The 15864-nt window shown below is 43.4% G+C and overlaps 1 protein-coding gene across 1 annotated transcript in view; it reads left to right on the top strand.

The window, feature by feature from the left end:
• Positions 1-15864, top strand: part of ARHGAP18 (Rho GTPase activating protein 18) — a 93427-nt gene that overhangs the window by 32413 nt on the left and 45150 nt on the right. Inside the window, exons 2-3 of the mRNA XM_044290056.1 lie at positions 13480-13676; positions 14262-14497. Of these exons, the coding sequence (XP_044145991.1) occupies positions 13480-13676; positions 14262-14497 (433 nt within the window). The remainder of the gene's footprint in view (positions 1-13479; positions 13677-14261; positions 14498-15864) is intronic.

Below are 15864 nucleotides of genomic sequence, written 5' to 3'. Positions count from 1 at the left end.
ATAGTGTATATTGCTGTAACCACTCTTTCAGTTTCTGATGGATATACTTTAACCAAACATGATAACAGAGTTTCAATCAAAGCAAAAGTAAAACTTGACACTTCCTTCTAGTGATCTTATCATTGCAGCAAAATTTCAGGCTAAAGCCTCATTCACACGTCTGTGTGACATCAGTGACAATATGGTTAGTGGTTCATCCATGGAGATGTTCGCGAAGGATCCATTTTTGGTCCATGTGTCAGTTTTTTGCACTTTGTGTCTTCCATATTCCACGGAAACTGCTCAGCTGAAAATCTAAATTAAATTAAATGAAAGAAAATCTAGCAACAATCCATGACACATTGACAAAACATGGATTCCATCCGTCTTGTGTCCCATAGACTATAGTGAACATGATGGATCCTTAAACACGGACAAAAGTAAGGCAAGCTTCCCTGGTGTAACTCCAGACCATGGTAAGTCATAGATGTGTGAATACACACCATAAAATCTATCCATGGAGAAGACGGACAGCACACGTCCTTGAATCGCTGGTGTCTGAATTAGATCTTTAGCTTGGTTCAAAAATATTCTTTTTCCACAGCAAATCCCTGCATGGCTGCCGCTGCATCTCAGGGATGAGCCCCCTTAAGGCTGGTCACCGTCGCAGACTGCTATTGGCTGCTCCCCTCATTGCCGGATGTTTTGATCCGAGCTACGGGGAGATGCAGCGACGGCCGTGCAGAGATCCAAAGCGACGTGGGTGTCGGGGAGCAGGTAAGTATAATCCATACAAGGGGCCTGGGTTTTGGGAGAGATATTTTAGATATCAGATAACCCCTTTGATAGTTTTTTATAATTAACACAATGCAAAGTGAATGAACAAAAGAGAAATCTTAATCCAATCAATATTTTGTGTGACCATCTTTTACCTTCAAAACGGCATCAGTTCTTGAAAGGTTAAAGGAGGATCCCGGAGACAGAAAAGTCCTCTATCAGCTCTTCTTTATTGTTTTATAAACAGTACAGACAAAACCATCGGGTACACGGCAGGATGACGCGTTTCGGGTGAGTACCCTTAGTCGTAGCCAAGGGTACTCACCCGAAACGCGTCATCCTGCCGTGTACCTGATGGTTTTGTCTGTACTGTTTATAAAACAATAAAGAAGAGCTGATAGAGGACTTTTCTGTCTCCGGGATCCTCCTTTAACCTTTCACTGCCTGCTACGGGAACACTCCCCAGGGCCCCAGGAGCCGGGACCATATATACGACCAGGAAGGTGAGCTGGAACAAATTTTCCTTCGGCATCAGTTCTTCTAGGTGGACTTGTACACAGTTTTTGGAGGGACTAGGCAAGGAGGTTGTTCCAAACATCTTGGAGAACTGACCACAGATCTTCTGTGGATGTAGGCTTGCTCAGATCCTTCAGTCTCTTAATGTTATCCCAGGCACTCTCAATGATGTTAAGATCAGGGCTCTGTGAGAGCCATGTCATCACTTCCAGGACTACTTGTTCTTCTTTACAATGCAAGTAGTTCTTATTGACATTGACTGTATGTTTGGGGTCGTTTCCTCCTGCAGAATAAATTTGGAGCCAATTAGACATCTCTCTGATGATATTGCATGATGGATAAGTACTGTATCTGCCTGAGAAGTGCAGCTACCTAGAAATATTAACGCTTAGCCACTAGGATATTGCTCCATATATACTTACAACATTTCAAAGCCTATACCAAGTATACCAATGAGACAATAAGGGCATGTCCACACATGATGTATATGCTGCAGATATTCCAGAAATTCCAGCATTGTTTTGCAGTTAGCAGCAAAGTGAATGAGATTTTGGCTTCATGCACACGGCCGTTGTTTTCACATTCACTTCAATGGGGCCGCAAAAGATGTGGACAGCACTCGGTGTGCTGTCCGCATCTGTTGCTCTGTTCCGTGGCCCTGCTAAAAAATATAACCTGTCCTATTCTTGTCCGTGCTTTGCGGACAAGAATAGGCATTTATATTGAAGGCTGTCCGTGCTGTTCCGCCAATTGCAGAACGCACACTGACGCCATCCGTGTTTTGGGTATCCGCGATTAGCGGACCACAAAACACACCACCTGTGTGCCTGATGCCTTTCTGTGTGGAAATTGACCTGTGGTGGGGATTATCAAATCTGCAGCATATCAACTGTTTGTATGGATTGTTAGTGCAAACCACCCTTACAATATGCACCCTGGCAATATGGACTTCATAGTACTATTCTACCATTACTATAGTAGTAATATTAGAACCGACTCAGAAGTTACCGGCAGGTAACTCATTATAACTGCCTAGGCTGACTAATGAAACATGCAATACATCTCCAATATGTCTATAGCCAAATGTCGCCAACATACAGCGCAGGACAATTCTATGTTCTCTACTAGCTAGTGTGTAAGTAAGGGCTCGTTCACACAACCGCGTGAAGCCCGTGCCCATTCTGTGGACCGCAAATTGCAGTCCGCAATGCACGGTCACAGACTGTGGCAATAGCGGACAAGAATAGGCAGTTCTATGGGGGTGCCGGCCGGGTGTATTGCGGATCTGCCATTGTGAATGGACCCTTCATTGGTGTAGTTTTCAAAGGAAAATAGTTGGTCGACTTTCTGTTGTGGGAAGGGTAATCTTGAAATTACACGATCAAGCTTTGTAACTAATAAAACATGCCTCTATTTTATTAAACTACTTTTCTGTGTCGGTATGAGAGGTGGAATAGGTTGAAATAGTAGGTGTTTGATAGTCCACTGTATATTACTGAATTTCTTCTAGCTGAAACAGAGTTTGGGTATGTAGATGGCCATGATTGTAAATGAACTCTTACTAGGAAGGCTCTGTACTTTTTTTTTTTTTTTATCACTTGGTAGGATGAGGGGTCTAACCTATTGTTGCCCAACATATTTAGATTCAGGTTTACTTTTTAAGGGTGTGTTCTTGGATAGGCCATAGATGGGGGTATGACTCCTGGCACCAACAGTTTTAAAAGCTCAGACGCCAGAACTACACAGCTCTGTCTGTCTATTGTATTGTGGGAAGGCCTGGTTACCGCAGCACTGCTCCCATTCACTTGATCCCCCTATAGCAAAATATACAATCGTTTACTAAATCAATGATCTGCGGCACAGTAAAAAGCAAAAAAAGGGCCATAAAAGCAATTAAAAACAGCAAAAACCGTGGATGACAATCTTGTGTGCCTCCGCGTTTTTAAGCGGCCCCATTGACTTGAATGGGTCCGCGAACCGTTTTCCGCGGACAAGAATAGGACAGGTTATATTTATTTGACGGACGCGAACCACGGATCACGGACTGCGGATGGCAAACGGTTGATTATCCGCATTTTCAATGGCTCCATAGAAATGAAGGGGTCCGCATTTCAAACGCTAAAATCGGCGGAACGGACGCAGAGACAAAACAGTCGTGTGCATGAGGCCAAATGCAGATGGATAAGGTTCAGAATCCCCACATGGACAAGAGCAAATGGATACGGTTTGTGGCCACCGCAGTGTTCCAAAAAGACATGAATGGAATCAAACCCTTTTACACAGTCCTTAAAGCTATGGCAATAATAACATGCATATAAATACTAAATATTATGCACCAATTCAAGCTCAAATATAAAGTAGATACCTGAAAGAAACAGAATCTAAATACTAATAAGAACCAAATGAATAAACTTTCAGAAAAATAATACAGTATAAGGCTACAGGAAGCCGCCCATGTGCCTTCTGCAATTTGCACAACGGAACGGGTGGCCCATTGTAGAAATGTCTATTCTTGTCCGCAAAACGGACAAGAATAGGACATGCTATATTTTTTTTGCGGGGCCACGGAACGGAGCAAAGGATGCGGACAGCACACGCAGTGCTGTCCACTTCTTTTGCGGCCCCATTGAAGTGAATGGATCCGCACCCGAGCCGCAAAAACTGAGGCTCAGATGCGGACCCGAACTACGGTCGTGTGCATGAGGCCTAAAATACATGGTGAAACTTTTGAGGAATCCATCTAGTGGTGATTTGTGTGGGACAACCCAAGAGGGCCACGCCTAATCACCTGTTCGGTAAATTATATTGCTTCACAAGTTCTTTTTGGAGCCACATTCACTTTCTAGTTGATACGTTTATTCATGTTATACTATGATTGAAAAAAAAAGTTGTTTTGATGTAGATATCAAGTGATCTAGTGAACTCTATAGATAACCAAGGGTTGCCCAAAGAAATGTATTTTCTCCTGACTCTGGACGAGGGTCAAGCTGGGTCAACCTTAAGGGTGCCTGCACATGATGCGAATTACATGCGGTATTTCCACGTGGAGAGGAAAGGAGACGGGCTCAATAGAAAGTCTATGGTCCAATCTTGTAGCGATGAAAGCGAGTGTGATATGCGAGCACTTATCCTGAAAGGGGTGAAAATAAAATCTTATATGCATCCAGAACCCTAGATTTCTAGCTGAAAGTGGAAGTATACATTATTGTCAAAGTACCTCAGAGTTTGTTGAGTCAGAGGTAGGATTGTTGGTGAGAAAATTTGCTAAAATAATTGTATGTAATCCAGGATGTAGAAAGAAAAAAACACATCAAAACTTAATAGGTAAATCCAGCCATATAAATGTTGCATGGCTTACCACCACATCCTGGCATTGGTTTACTCTCTGACAATGACAGGTTCCCTTTTTGTTGGTACAGGATACATTTACGTCATTATCAGATAACTTGCAAACAATTTGCTTGGTCCATGAAAGCTTTTTTATCTGTAGTATTTTCTTAATGATAAAACGTCCTTGAATGACACATTCAGTATATAACATTTTACCTGACTGACCAACCAACTGATTTAACTGTCCATCTCAAGACACGTGCTAACCCTGGTGCCTTGCATATTGCTACATACAAATTCTGATTGCTGGTAGGTTAAAGTGGTTGTCCAGGCTCAGAGCTGAACCCGGACATACCCTTATTTTCACCCAGACAGCCCCCCTGATGCTAGCATCGGAGCACCTCATGCTCCAATGCACCCCCTTGGCCTGTGCTGGATCGCGCAGGGCACTGGCTCTTTTGTTTACAACAACACACTGCCGGGCGGAGGCCCCATGGAGAGCCCGGTTCGTCACGAGAACTCCTAAAAATGCCTTTGCCCTGCGCGATTTAGCACAGGGCAAAGGAGAACATCGGAGCATGTATGTCCGCTAAAGGAATCCGCACCGTCGCATGTACAATCACGATCTTTTGCACAGCCGCGTCCTATGACTCAGGGAACCTCACAGACTATGTTTTAGTGGAAATCTTTTTTGCCAAAAAATGCGCTTAGTAACCTAATCGCCAAACTACAGGAGCCATTGTCAGTTGGCTGTTGTGGCAGTTAGCCTGGATATTCATCAGGTTACATATAGCAACCAATCACAGCTCAGCTTCTATTTTGCTACAGCTCATTAATATGAGCTCTGATTGGCTGCTATAGGCAACAAAGGACATTCTTAGTATAAAACAGCTTATGTGTGAGTTAATATGATTTCGATTGCGACGCTTAGCCAATGTAAATGCCCAGTAAGAAAATGAATTTGATTGGACAATTGTCAGGCCGCTGTGGAGGTCACTGTTAAAGGGGCGGGCACTGTGGAGGTCACTGTTAAGGGGGCTGTGGAGGCCACTATTAAAGGAGCAGTTGCTGTGGATGTCAATGTTAAAGCAGCAGGGTACTGTGAGGTCACTGTTAAAAGGGCATGCGCTGTGGAGGTCTCTGTTAAGGCAGGGAATACTGGAGGTTACAGTTAAGGGGACTGTCCCCTATGGAGATCACTGTTAGACTCCATTCACAGGTCCTCATCCGTTCCGAAATTTTGCGGGATGGGTGCGGACCCATTCATTCTCTATGGTGACTGAATGGATGCGGACAGCACACAGTGTGCTATCCACATTTTCGGATCGTGGCCCCGATCTTCGGGTCCGCAGCTCCGCAAAAGATAGAGCATGTCCTAGTCTTGTCCGCAGCTGCGGACAAGAATAGGCATTTCTATAGGGGTGCAGGGCGGGTGTGGCAGATCCGCAATTTGCGGGTCCGCAACACACCACGGACGTGTGAATAGAGCCTAAGGCCTCTTTCACAGGACCAGGTTTTTTTTTTTTCCGTTTACATGGCGTTTTTTGCGTTCCATATACGGAACCATTCATTTCAATGGTTCCGCAAAAAAAACGGAATGTACTCCGTGTGCATTCCGTTTCCGTATTTCCGTTTTTCCGTTCCATGGAAAGATAGAACATGTCCTATTATTGCCCGCAAATCACGTTCTGTGGCTCCATTCAAGTCAATAGGTCTGCAAAAAAAGTCTGGAACACATACGGTAATGCATCCGTATGTCTTCCATATCCGTTCCGTTTTTGTGGAACCATCCATTAAAAATTTTATGCTCAGCCCAATTTATTCTATGTAATTACTGTATATGCCATACGGAAAAAAACTAAACGAAAACACAACGGAAACAAAAAACGGAACAACGGATCTGTGAAAAACAGACCGCAAAATACTGAAAAAGCTATATGGTTGTGTGAAAGAGGCCTCAAGGGGCAGGGTGCTGTAGAGGTCACTGTTAAGGAGGTGGGCCCCTGTGGAGGTCACTGTCAAGTGGTTGGGGTGCTGTGGAAGTCCCATTTTAAGGAGGTTGGGCACTGTGGGGGGGGGGGGGGTCAGTGTAAAGGGGTGGGCTGCTGTTGAGGTCCCATTTTAAGGAAGTGGGGCACTGTGGGGGGGTCAGTGTAAAGGGGTGGGCTGCTGTGGACGTCCCATTTTAAGGAGGTGGGGCACTGTGGGGGGGGGGCAGTGTAAAGGGGTGGGCTGCTGTGGAGGTCATGTTATGGGGGATACTATTGATATCTTTTAATGACACACACAAACAATAAATGAAATAGATTAAATATACCCGTGCTAAGCCGAGTCCTTCTGCTAGTAGACCTAAAGTATAGTACGATAAGACCTGCACAAGTGTAAATGAAGGCTTGCTGGTAAGATGACCAAACACTTTCATATATGCCTGCAGAAGCTAGCACAGCCACAGTGTCTGTTTATGGGCCCCACATTATTTTGCTGTGCCCTATGAACACGGCCGTATGAATGCATCTGCACCCATTCCGCAATTTTGCGGAAGGTCTGTGTATCCATTCATTTCTATGGGCCCTCAAAAGAAGCGGACACCACACCATGTGCTGTCCGCATCCGTTATTCCGTACTGCGGCTCCGCAGAAAAGATAGAACATGTCCTATTCTTGTGTGCAATTGCGGACTAGAATAGGCATTTTCTATTATGGTTGCGGCCATGTGCGGTCCGCAAATTGCGGAATGCACATGGCCGGTATCAGTGTTTTGCGGATCCGCAAAGCACTACGGGTGTCTGAATGGGCCCTTATAGTTATGCACCTGGATAGCAATAAAGGGCACCTGTCAGCAGATTTGTACCTATGAAACTGGCTGACCTGTTACATGTGCACTTGGCAGCTGAAGGTATCTGTGTTGGTCTCATGATCATATGTGCCCGCATTGCTGAGATTTTTTTTTTTATATATGCAAATGAGTCTATAGGAGCAACTGAGACATTGCCATTAGACTTAGAGGCTCAGCTCTCCCTTCAACTGCTGAGCTCTCTGGATTTTGATTGACAGGGCTAGGGTTGTTTCGGGCACAGTCGATACTTTCGTCTCGGATATCGATATGATATCGGGATTTGCCTTTTATCAATACTAGGCTGTGCTACTACCCCCCCCCCCCCGGTATTAAAACCATTGGTGGCGCAGTGCGCCCCCCCCTCTTCCTCCACAGTATTAAAATTAAAATCATTGGTAGTGGCCCAGAGTCCCCTCACCTCCTCTCATTGGTGGCAGTGGCAGGTTCTGATCGGAGCCCAAGCAGTATAATCCTGGGGCTCCGATCGGTTACCATTGCAGCCAGGATGCTACTGAAGCCCTCGCTGCCATAGGTATGCTCCCTGCTGCTATGTGTACTATGCACAGGGCAGCAGGGAGAGTGCTGAGATCCTATTCACCCTCATAGAGCTCTATTAGAGATCTAATAGAGATCTAAAATATATAAACAATAAATAAAATATTGCATATTGTTGCTACGTCCCAAAAGTCCAAAATATAAAAAAATCTCTCTTATGCGGTAAACACTGTAAAAGAAAAGAAAAAATGCACGATTCGCCGTTTTTTTATCTTTTTTTTTTTTTTTTTTTGTCACCTTGTCCCCCCCCCAAAAAAGGATTGGACTGTTCTATTATGGGCCTGACGTTCCATAAAATGCGGAATGCACGCGGCTTTTTTTGGGGTTTTATTTTTTTCACGTGGTATCGAGTATCGCAATACTTTTTTTATGATTAACAATTTTTATTATTTTGTCAAAAAGAGCAAAATGTATATATCGATATATTTCAAAATATCCAGCATAGACATATGGTCAATATTCACAGAAGTAAATGGTAGATATTATTCTTAATTGATGATAGCCAGATAGTGTAAATCAGAACATTGAAGTGGGTAACAATATAACCACAATAACAGTTAGACATGGGTTAGTCTATGATAAATACTGTATAATGTGTAGAACATGTGGTGAATCACGATTCTTGTATCTTAGTGGGAGTAAAACAAATTATACAGAGTGATCATGAGAAATTCCTGTAGCTCTTCCAGGGTGACCATATTTGGAGGAAGGTAGATCTTGTCCTCAATTCCCAATGTGAGATTTCTTCGAACCTATAAATCTGATCAACTTTGTTAATCCAATGATCTATCTTTGGGATCTCAGTGGAGAGCCAGTGTTTAGGTAGGAGTAATCTGGCTGCAGCCAGTAGAAAGGAGAAGAGAGAAGCCTTGTATTCTTTTGTTCCAGCTACTCCCAGGGAAAGCAGGACTAACTCTGGTGTACATGGAAATGCAGTTTTGCAAATTTGATTGCTGAGTTTCACTATCTCAAACCACCATGATTTGATAGGATCACAAGACCACCAAATGTGGAGCTATGTCCCCTTATCTTTGAGGCATCTCCAACAGATATCTGGAGACCCCGGTTTATAGCGGCAGGTTTTGTCTGGAGTATTATACCAGCGTAGGAGAATTTATTTATTATTTAATTATTCTCCTGAATGCAGATGCATCTAGAGATGTTTTGTGGCGCTAGTAATATCTTAGCAATTTCGGGGGCGAGAAGGTCTTCTCTAAGTCTCTTTCCCAAAGGCCTAGAGCAGCTAGCTTGGGACAGGGGGGGGGATGTCTTCAAAGACCTATAGATGATTGAGATTACTTTGAGGGGGATGTAGTTGACTAAACAACTTTTCGAACCAGCTAACATATCCTGGTGGGGGTATATTTTTTAGGAGAGGAGATATTTTTGATCTAAGAAAGCGGATAAGCATATAATGCTGAGCAGAGAGTCCCAGTTTCTTGTGGAGCTCATCTTCAGTAGGAAAGCAACTCTCTGGGTCTAGAACGCTAGATAGAGTGAGCTTAGAGCGCCTTAAAGTAGAAGGGCAGCTTTCTCTTATTTCCTTTGGAGCAAGGGCTACAATATCTTTAAAAAGTAGAAAGGGGCGTCAAGGCCCTGTCGTTCGCCAAGAACCAACCCCAGACCTTCAAAGTGTTGCGGATCATGGAGTTGGGGATAGAGCTAGGAGCCGGAAGTGGGTTGTCAGCCAACAGGAGGGCTCGAGCCGGGGCCTTAAGGAAAGTGTTTTCTATTCTAATCCAAGTTTTATGGGAGTGGTTCCTAAGCCAGTCCACTGCCCTAGAAAGTTGGATGGCCTTCATGTAGACCTCAGGATCTGGCAGACCAATACCTCCATGAACTCGGGGTTTGGTTAATGTACTAAATGAGATGCGTGGACTTTTCCCCTGCCAGATGTAAGTACGGATTTATTTAATTTAGACTGTAGAAGAATGTTTTGGGTATCTCAATAGGGAGCACTTGCATTAAGTAGGTCAATCTAGGGATAACTAAGGACATAAGGATATTCTTCCTTCCAAACCAGGTCAGGTAAGGGAGATCCAGAAAGTCCAGCTGAGCAACCATTGAAAGTAGAAGGGGTTTGTAGTTTATGTTAAATAAGTCAGATAGGTGGGGAGTGAGTTTCACCCCCAGATATGTTAATTGCTGGGTATGCTAATTAAATGGAGAGTTCTTCTGGAGGGAAGAGAGAGCTAGGGAAGAGAGTACGATATGAAGGACCTGTGATTTTGTAGGATTCACTTTAAAATTAGATAGTGAGCCAAAGTGGTTAAGGGTCGACAAGATAATGTTCATGGCTATAGAGGGGTTGGTAGTAATAATTAGCAAGTCATCTGCGAAGGCAGCTAGTTAGAATTTACAGCCCTCCACTGATAAACCTCTGATTTTTTTTCTTTTTTTTTTTCTTCCATCACTAGGACAAAGAGAAGGGGGGAGAGTGGGCATCCCTGTCTTGTTCCATTCCTGATTGGGAATGGGGATGATAAGATTCCATTCACTGACACGGACGCCGAAGAGTGGGTGTACATAGAAAATACAGCATTCACAAAGGGTTCAGGGATCCCAAATTTAGTCAGGGTTAGTTTAATGTAAGACCAGTCCACCCTATCAAATGCTTTTTTGGCGTCTGTGCCAATCAGGACTAAAGGGGTGGATTTATGGATGGCATAGTATAGGGCATTTAGGACCTTTGTGGTGTTATCTTTCCCCTCTCGGCCCCTGACAAATCCCACCTGGTCAAGATGGATCAGGTTAGGTAGCAGGCCCTGGAGTCTAGTGGCGAGCATCTTGGCTAGCAATTTAAGGTCTACATTGAGTAGCGAGATGGGGCGGTAGTTGGGGCACAAGGACGGATCTTTGCCCTCTTTAGGGATGATTGTAATTGTGGCTCTAGTCATATCAGAGGAAATGGGATGGTTCGCCATGGAGAGGTTACATATGGAAAGCAGAAAGGGAAGGAGGGGTTCTCTAGAGGCTGAATAATATGATATGGGGAGACCGTCGGGGCCTGGGCATTTACCTTTTGGGGGTGGAATTAATGGCTAGTGTCAATTCATTTAATGTAAATGATCTAATTAACAAGTCTCATTGAGATTCGGAGAGGGTTGGAAGTCGTAGACGTTCCAGAAACAAATTAACATTGTCCTCTCTCCCCATTGAGGGATCTGGGGGTGTAGGAGGGGGTAAGTTATACAGAGACTCATAATAAAGTTTGAATTGCTCAGCAATTTCCTCATCTTTAAATAGGAGATTCCCCTGGGAAGATGTGATGCTCTGGACGTGGCGGGAGCCTCTTCTCTGCTTGATTCTCTGCATCATAAATTTTGATGCCTTATTTCCATGGGCATAAAACTTGTTGAGCAGACAGAAAATATTTGGCTGAACGCTCATTTAAGAGGTTCTTCAGTTCTGTCCTGAGGGAAGAGAGTTCCGTCAGCTGATGAGCAAGTAGTTATTGCTTATGTGCTTTTTTCCAGAGCATGTATCTTTGCCAGTAGAGTTGTGTATTTTTTGTCAGATTCCCTTTTAAGGAAAGAGCAGAGGCTAATTAGTTTACCCTACCCCTAATATAGGCTTTGTGGGTGTCCCATAAGACCTGGGGGGATATATCTGGGGTGTGATTGGTGGAGAAGAACTCGTCCAGAAAGGAAGAAATTTGGGATTTGTGACTAGGATTGCCCAGCAGAGACTCATTGAATCTCCAATTAGTGTTCTTACCCGACCTGTAAGCAAGACAGAGATCAAAGTATACCGGGGAGTGGTCCGAGAGAGTCATGTCACCGATCTTGGCTGAGGAGCAGTATTGTAGATGTTCTCTTGATATAAAGATGTCATCTATCCTGCTATACGAGTTATTAGCTGATGAGTAAAAATAATAGTCAAGTGAGTTTGGATTAAGACAGCGCCAAGTATCTAACACTCCCATATCAAACAACTTGGTTTGTATCAATTTGAGAGCCCTTGAGGGAATAGAAGATTTCTTAGACGAGGTGTCCACTAGAGGATGGAGAGCTATGTTAAAGTCACCTGCCACAATCAATGTCCCTTCTCTATGGGTTTCTATAAGTGAAAAGAGGGAGGAGAGACAAGTAACTTGGTCCTTGTTAGGGGCATACACATTGACTAGGGTGAGCAAGGTCTGCCCTATTAGGCCTTTTAGAATCAGGAATCTACCCTCTGGGTCTTGGTTGTGAGTCTTGTATTGGAATGCCAGTCCTTTATGGAAGCCGATACTAACTCCCCTTTAAGCTGCGCCCCCAGCCCCACAGTGATGCCAGATGGGAAATTTTGAGTAGGAGAGGTTCGGGTAGTTACCATGTTTAAAATGAGTCTCCTGTAAGAAGACTATCGAACACCTCTCTCTATTTAGTTGTGAGAGAATTTGACATCTCTTTGATGGAGATCTCAATCCTTTGACATTATATGATGATATTCTAAGTTCGCTAATGATTTAGGGTAAGAGGTGGGAGAGCAAACGCAAAAGTTTGAGAGACAATGATGGCAACATCAGCTGGTGAGAGGGGAGGAGGGCGCTGCCACAAGGAGAGGGAGATTCCAATACATCCACATGACAGTGATACCACGGTCTGTTTCTAGACCACCCACATCTGAGAATCAAAGCAAAAACATACAGAACATTAACATATACCATAACAGGTAGAAGAACATGATGTTCATAAAATGAGGAGCAACACAGCTCTCGGTAGGAGATGAACATTGTACAGAATTATACTATACTAAAATTTGAGAGCAAGAGAAGTTAAAAGCAAGAGGGAGGATACAGTAAGGGGAAAAAACAAAGAAAAAAGTAAGCGACAGGATAGGAGAATAAAATAAAAGGAGTATCAGAGAGGCAGTTAGAGTGGAGGAGAAGCAGAGGAATATTGAAGAGAAGGCTGCTGAAGAATTAAGTGTGATATTTCCCTACTAAAGGAACATCAACAGAGAGGGGATACTTTCATTCCCCCATTGTGAGCCTTCTGGGGGTTGACTTGGAGGTTCCTCTTCTACCCCTTTGGGGTTTAGGGGTCTGCTGCTAACAGGCTAAAAGACCAGGCTGTGTGGGTGATTTTACTGACGGAGCTACAGCAGCATGTGTCCGGTCAGTTCAGGCGCTAGCTCCGCCCCCCATCGCAATACTTTTTTATGGTATCGAAACCGAATCAAGATTTTGGTATCGAAGCAACCCTAGACAGGGCCACAGTGTCAATGTGATCACCCCTGCCTGAGACCAGTACAGATGCCCTCAGCTTCCAAGCGCACATGCAACAGGTCAGCCTCAAGATAGGTCATCAGTATCAGATTGATGGGTGTCTGACTTTTGGTACCCCAACTGTCTGGTGTGTGAATTTTAAGCAATTTTGTAAAACTTAAGTTTTAGCCTATTTTAATGTCTCTGATTGAGATCCAAAACAATAATGTCATCATATTATGTATGACTTTGGAGTGATTTGCAGTTATTAGATATATGCCAATCTTGTTTTTCAGTCGCAAATCTGGGCATTACTCGATGAACCATGGGAGCATGAACAGTGCCTTGGATAAAATAACGTTCAACAGATCAGGATCACAAGACTCCTTAGATGAACTATCTCTTGATGATTACTGGACAGAAGTGGAAAACATTAAGGAGAGCTCTGATGATAATCAAGAGAAACAGCATGTTGTAGTTAAGGAGCCTGATGGTAAGAATTTATCAAAAGAGCCTATTAAGCTTAGGGTGCATTCACACCCCCGTATGTATTTTACGGTCTGCAAAATGTGGATCCACAAAAAATACGGGTGACGTAAGTGTTGCATCTGTTTTTAGTTTTTGTTTTTTTCGGATCCATTGTAACAATGCCTATCCTTGTCAGCAAAACAGACAAGAATAGGACATGTTCTATGTATTTTGTGGGGCTACGGAACAGACATACGGATGCAGTCGGCATTTTTTGAGAACTCCTAGAAATGAATGGGCCTGCATCCAATCCGCAAAAAAAAATGCAGATCGTATGCGAACCAAAAATACGGTCGTGTGAATGGGGCCTTAACTAGATGGCAGTGAACCCTGAGTTACCATAGTTGTATTGCACTGATGCTTTGGCTTCATGTCTTCATTAAGATCTGTGAAGATCTCATTAAAGTTATATTTAAATCTTCAATGAGTGGGTATACATGTGTGATTCTTCTAGTATACAATGTAATCAATAAGCGCAAAATTAGCTTTGATGAATAATATATATTTTTAAGCTATTGACCACCTTACATTGACATATGTTGGTTTCCAGAGGGTGAGCTGGAGGAGGAATGGCTCAAAGAAGCTGGACTGTCCAATTTATTTGGCGAGAGCCCCGCAGACTCCCAGGACAGCATGGTATTTCTATCTACTCTAACAAAGACCCAGTCTGCTGCTGTCCAGAAACGAATCGATACATTCACTCAGACCTTGAGGAAAAAAAACAAACCCTATCAGATCCCTGATGTCCGGGATGTGTTCAAGCAACCGACAAGCTCAAAGGACAAAGTATGTGCAAGCGACTGACCTTAGATCTCCGTAACTGTAAATGATTCTCGGGAATGTGTACTGTTAAATTCCCTGTTATGATATAAAAAGGAAACTTCGGATCCTACTAACGGCTTCTTAACACCAGCAGGGCTTCAGAGCAGCTTGCGATATTCAGAGCAAATTTGTCAATACAATTAAAGTTGCTCCATGTGAGTTTAGTGCAAATTCTTTTTCCTTGAGTCAACCAAGTCTATTGTAAGTTTTAAATGTCACACGACTGTCATGGCATTGACTTCTACACAACAGTCACTATTGCCATCGCTTAACTTTGTAGGAGTCATACACACCTTGTACTATATGTGAATATGCCCTAGAAACAAAGGAGAAATAATGGACCAGGAGCGGAATATTTGAAGTGTTAAACCTAACACTTTTGTCTAGAAATGTGACTCTACTTTTCCTACTTCACCCTTGTATTGTAGTGAGTCTGTGCCTTTTTTGCACTTTTTTCAAAAAGAGTCAGTGACAACTTTGGAGTGAAACTCCTTAACATAGCTAACCATACCCACTTTACCATTCATAATTCAGAACTGGTGGCATTAGAGGCAGAGCTTGTTAAGAGCTCATTTGCATCCCTTTCTTCCCACAATTCCAGAGGAGCATGAATGGCCTCCTCATGCCAACTAATACCCCTCTATTTCAGAACTGGTGTGAGTGGTGTGAAAATGTAAAAGGTTTCAACATTTTTTGCCCAAATGTCCTCAAAAAGTCCCAAAGCCCCTATTTTGCAAGTTTCTTAAGCCATAACACTAGATAGAAGGTGTGATAAATTCCCCCAAAAATTTTGATGAGAGAAACTAAGTTTTTTATGTGGAGTTATGCATTTCTATGGCTTTTAACCTTACATACCTTTGGAAACCACTTCACATTTACTGAAAGGGAGGCTGGGAGCAGTTCTTTTTTATGAAAAACTGCTGACAAGCTTAAGTAGGCGACAGGGGGTAATACATCATTCTGTGCCTTAATTCATAGAGTGCTAGAAAAATGAACTTGGAATGCCACATCCGGCACTCCCTCTTGTCCATTAGAAGTGCACTGGGGGCAGGCCACAGTGTTTCAGGCTTGTTGTATGAACAGCTCCACAACCCTCCTCTCTGTTGTGAGTGATGGCTGTAGCATCCAACTAGGAACATCACTTGCTGCAGACGGGAGGGGCTGTGGAGCTGCTCCTACATTGAACCTGAAGCAGGAGTTGCAGCCGCTGCATTTGAAATTAACTTTTACAGCCTTCCATTTAATAAAAGCAGAGACAGAAATATTTATTACCTCCAGGCCCTTCCTTACCTGTGCCTAAGGATACAAAACTGCTGACAGACTCCCTGAAA

This window comes from Bufo gargarizans, chromosome 4 (assembly GCF_014858855.1).
Source record: "Bufo gargarizans isolate SCDJY-AF-19 chromosome 4, ASM1485885v1, whole genome shotgun sequence".
In the NCBI taxonomy this organism is placed as follows: Eukaryota; Metazoa; Chordata; class Amphibia; order Anura; family Bufonidae; genus Bufo; species Bufo gargarizans.
Note: the sequence above shows the minus strand (reverse complement) of the source record. Positions and strands in the feature narration are given on the sequence as shown.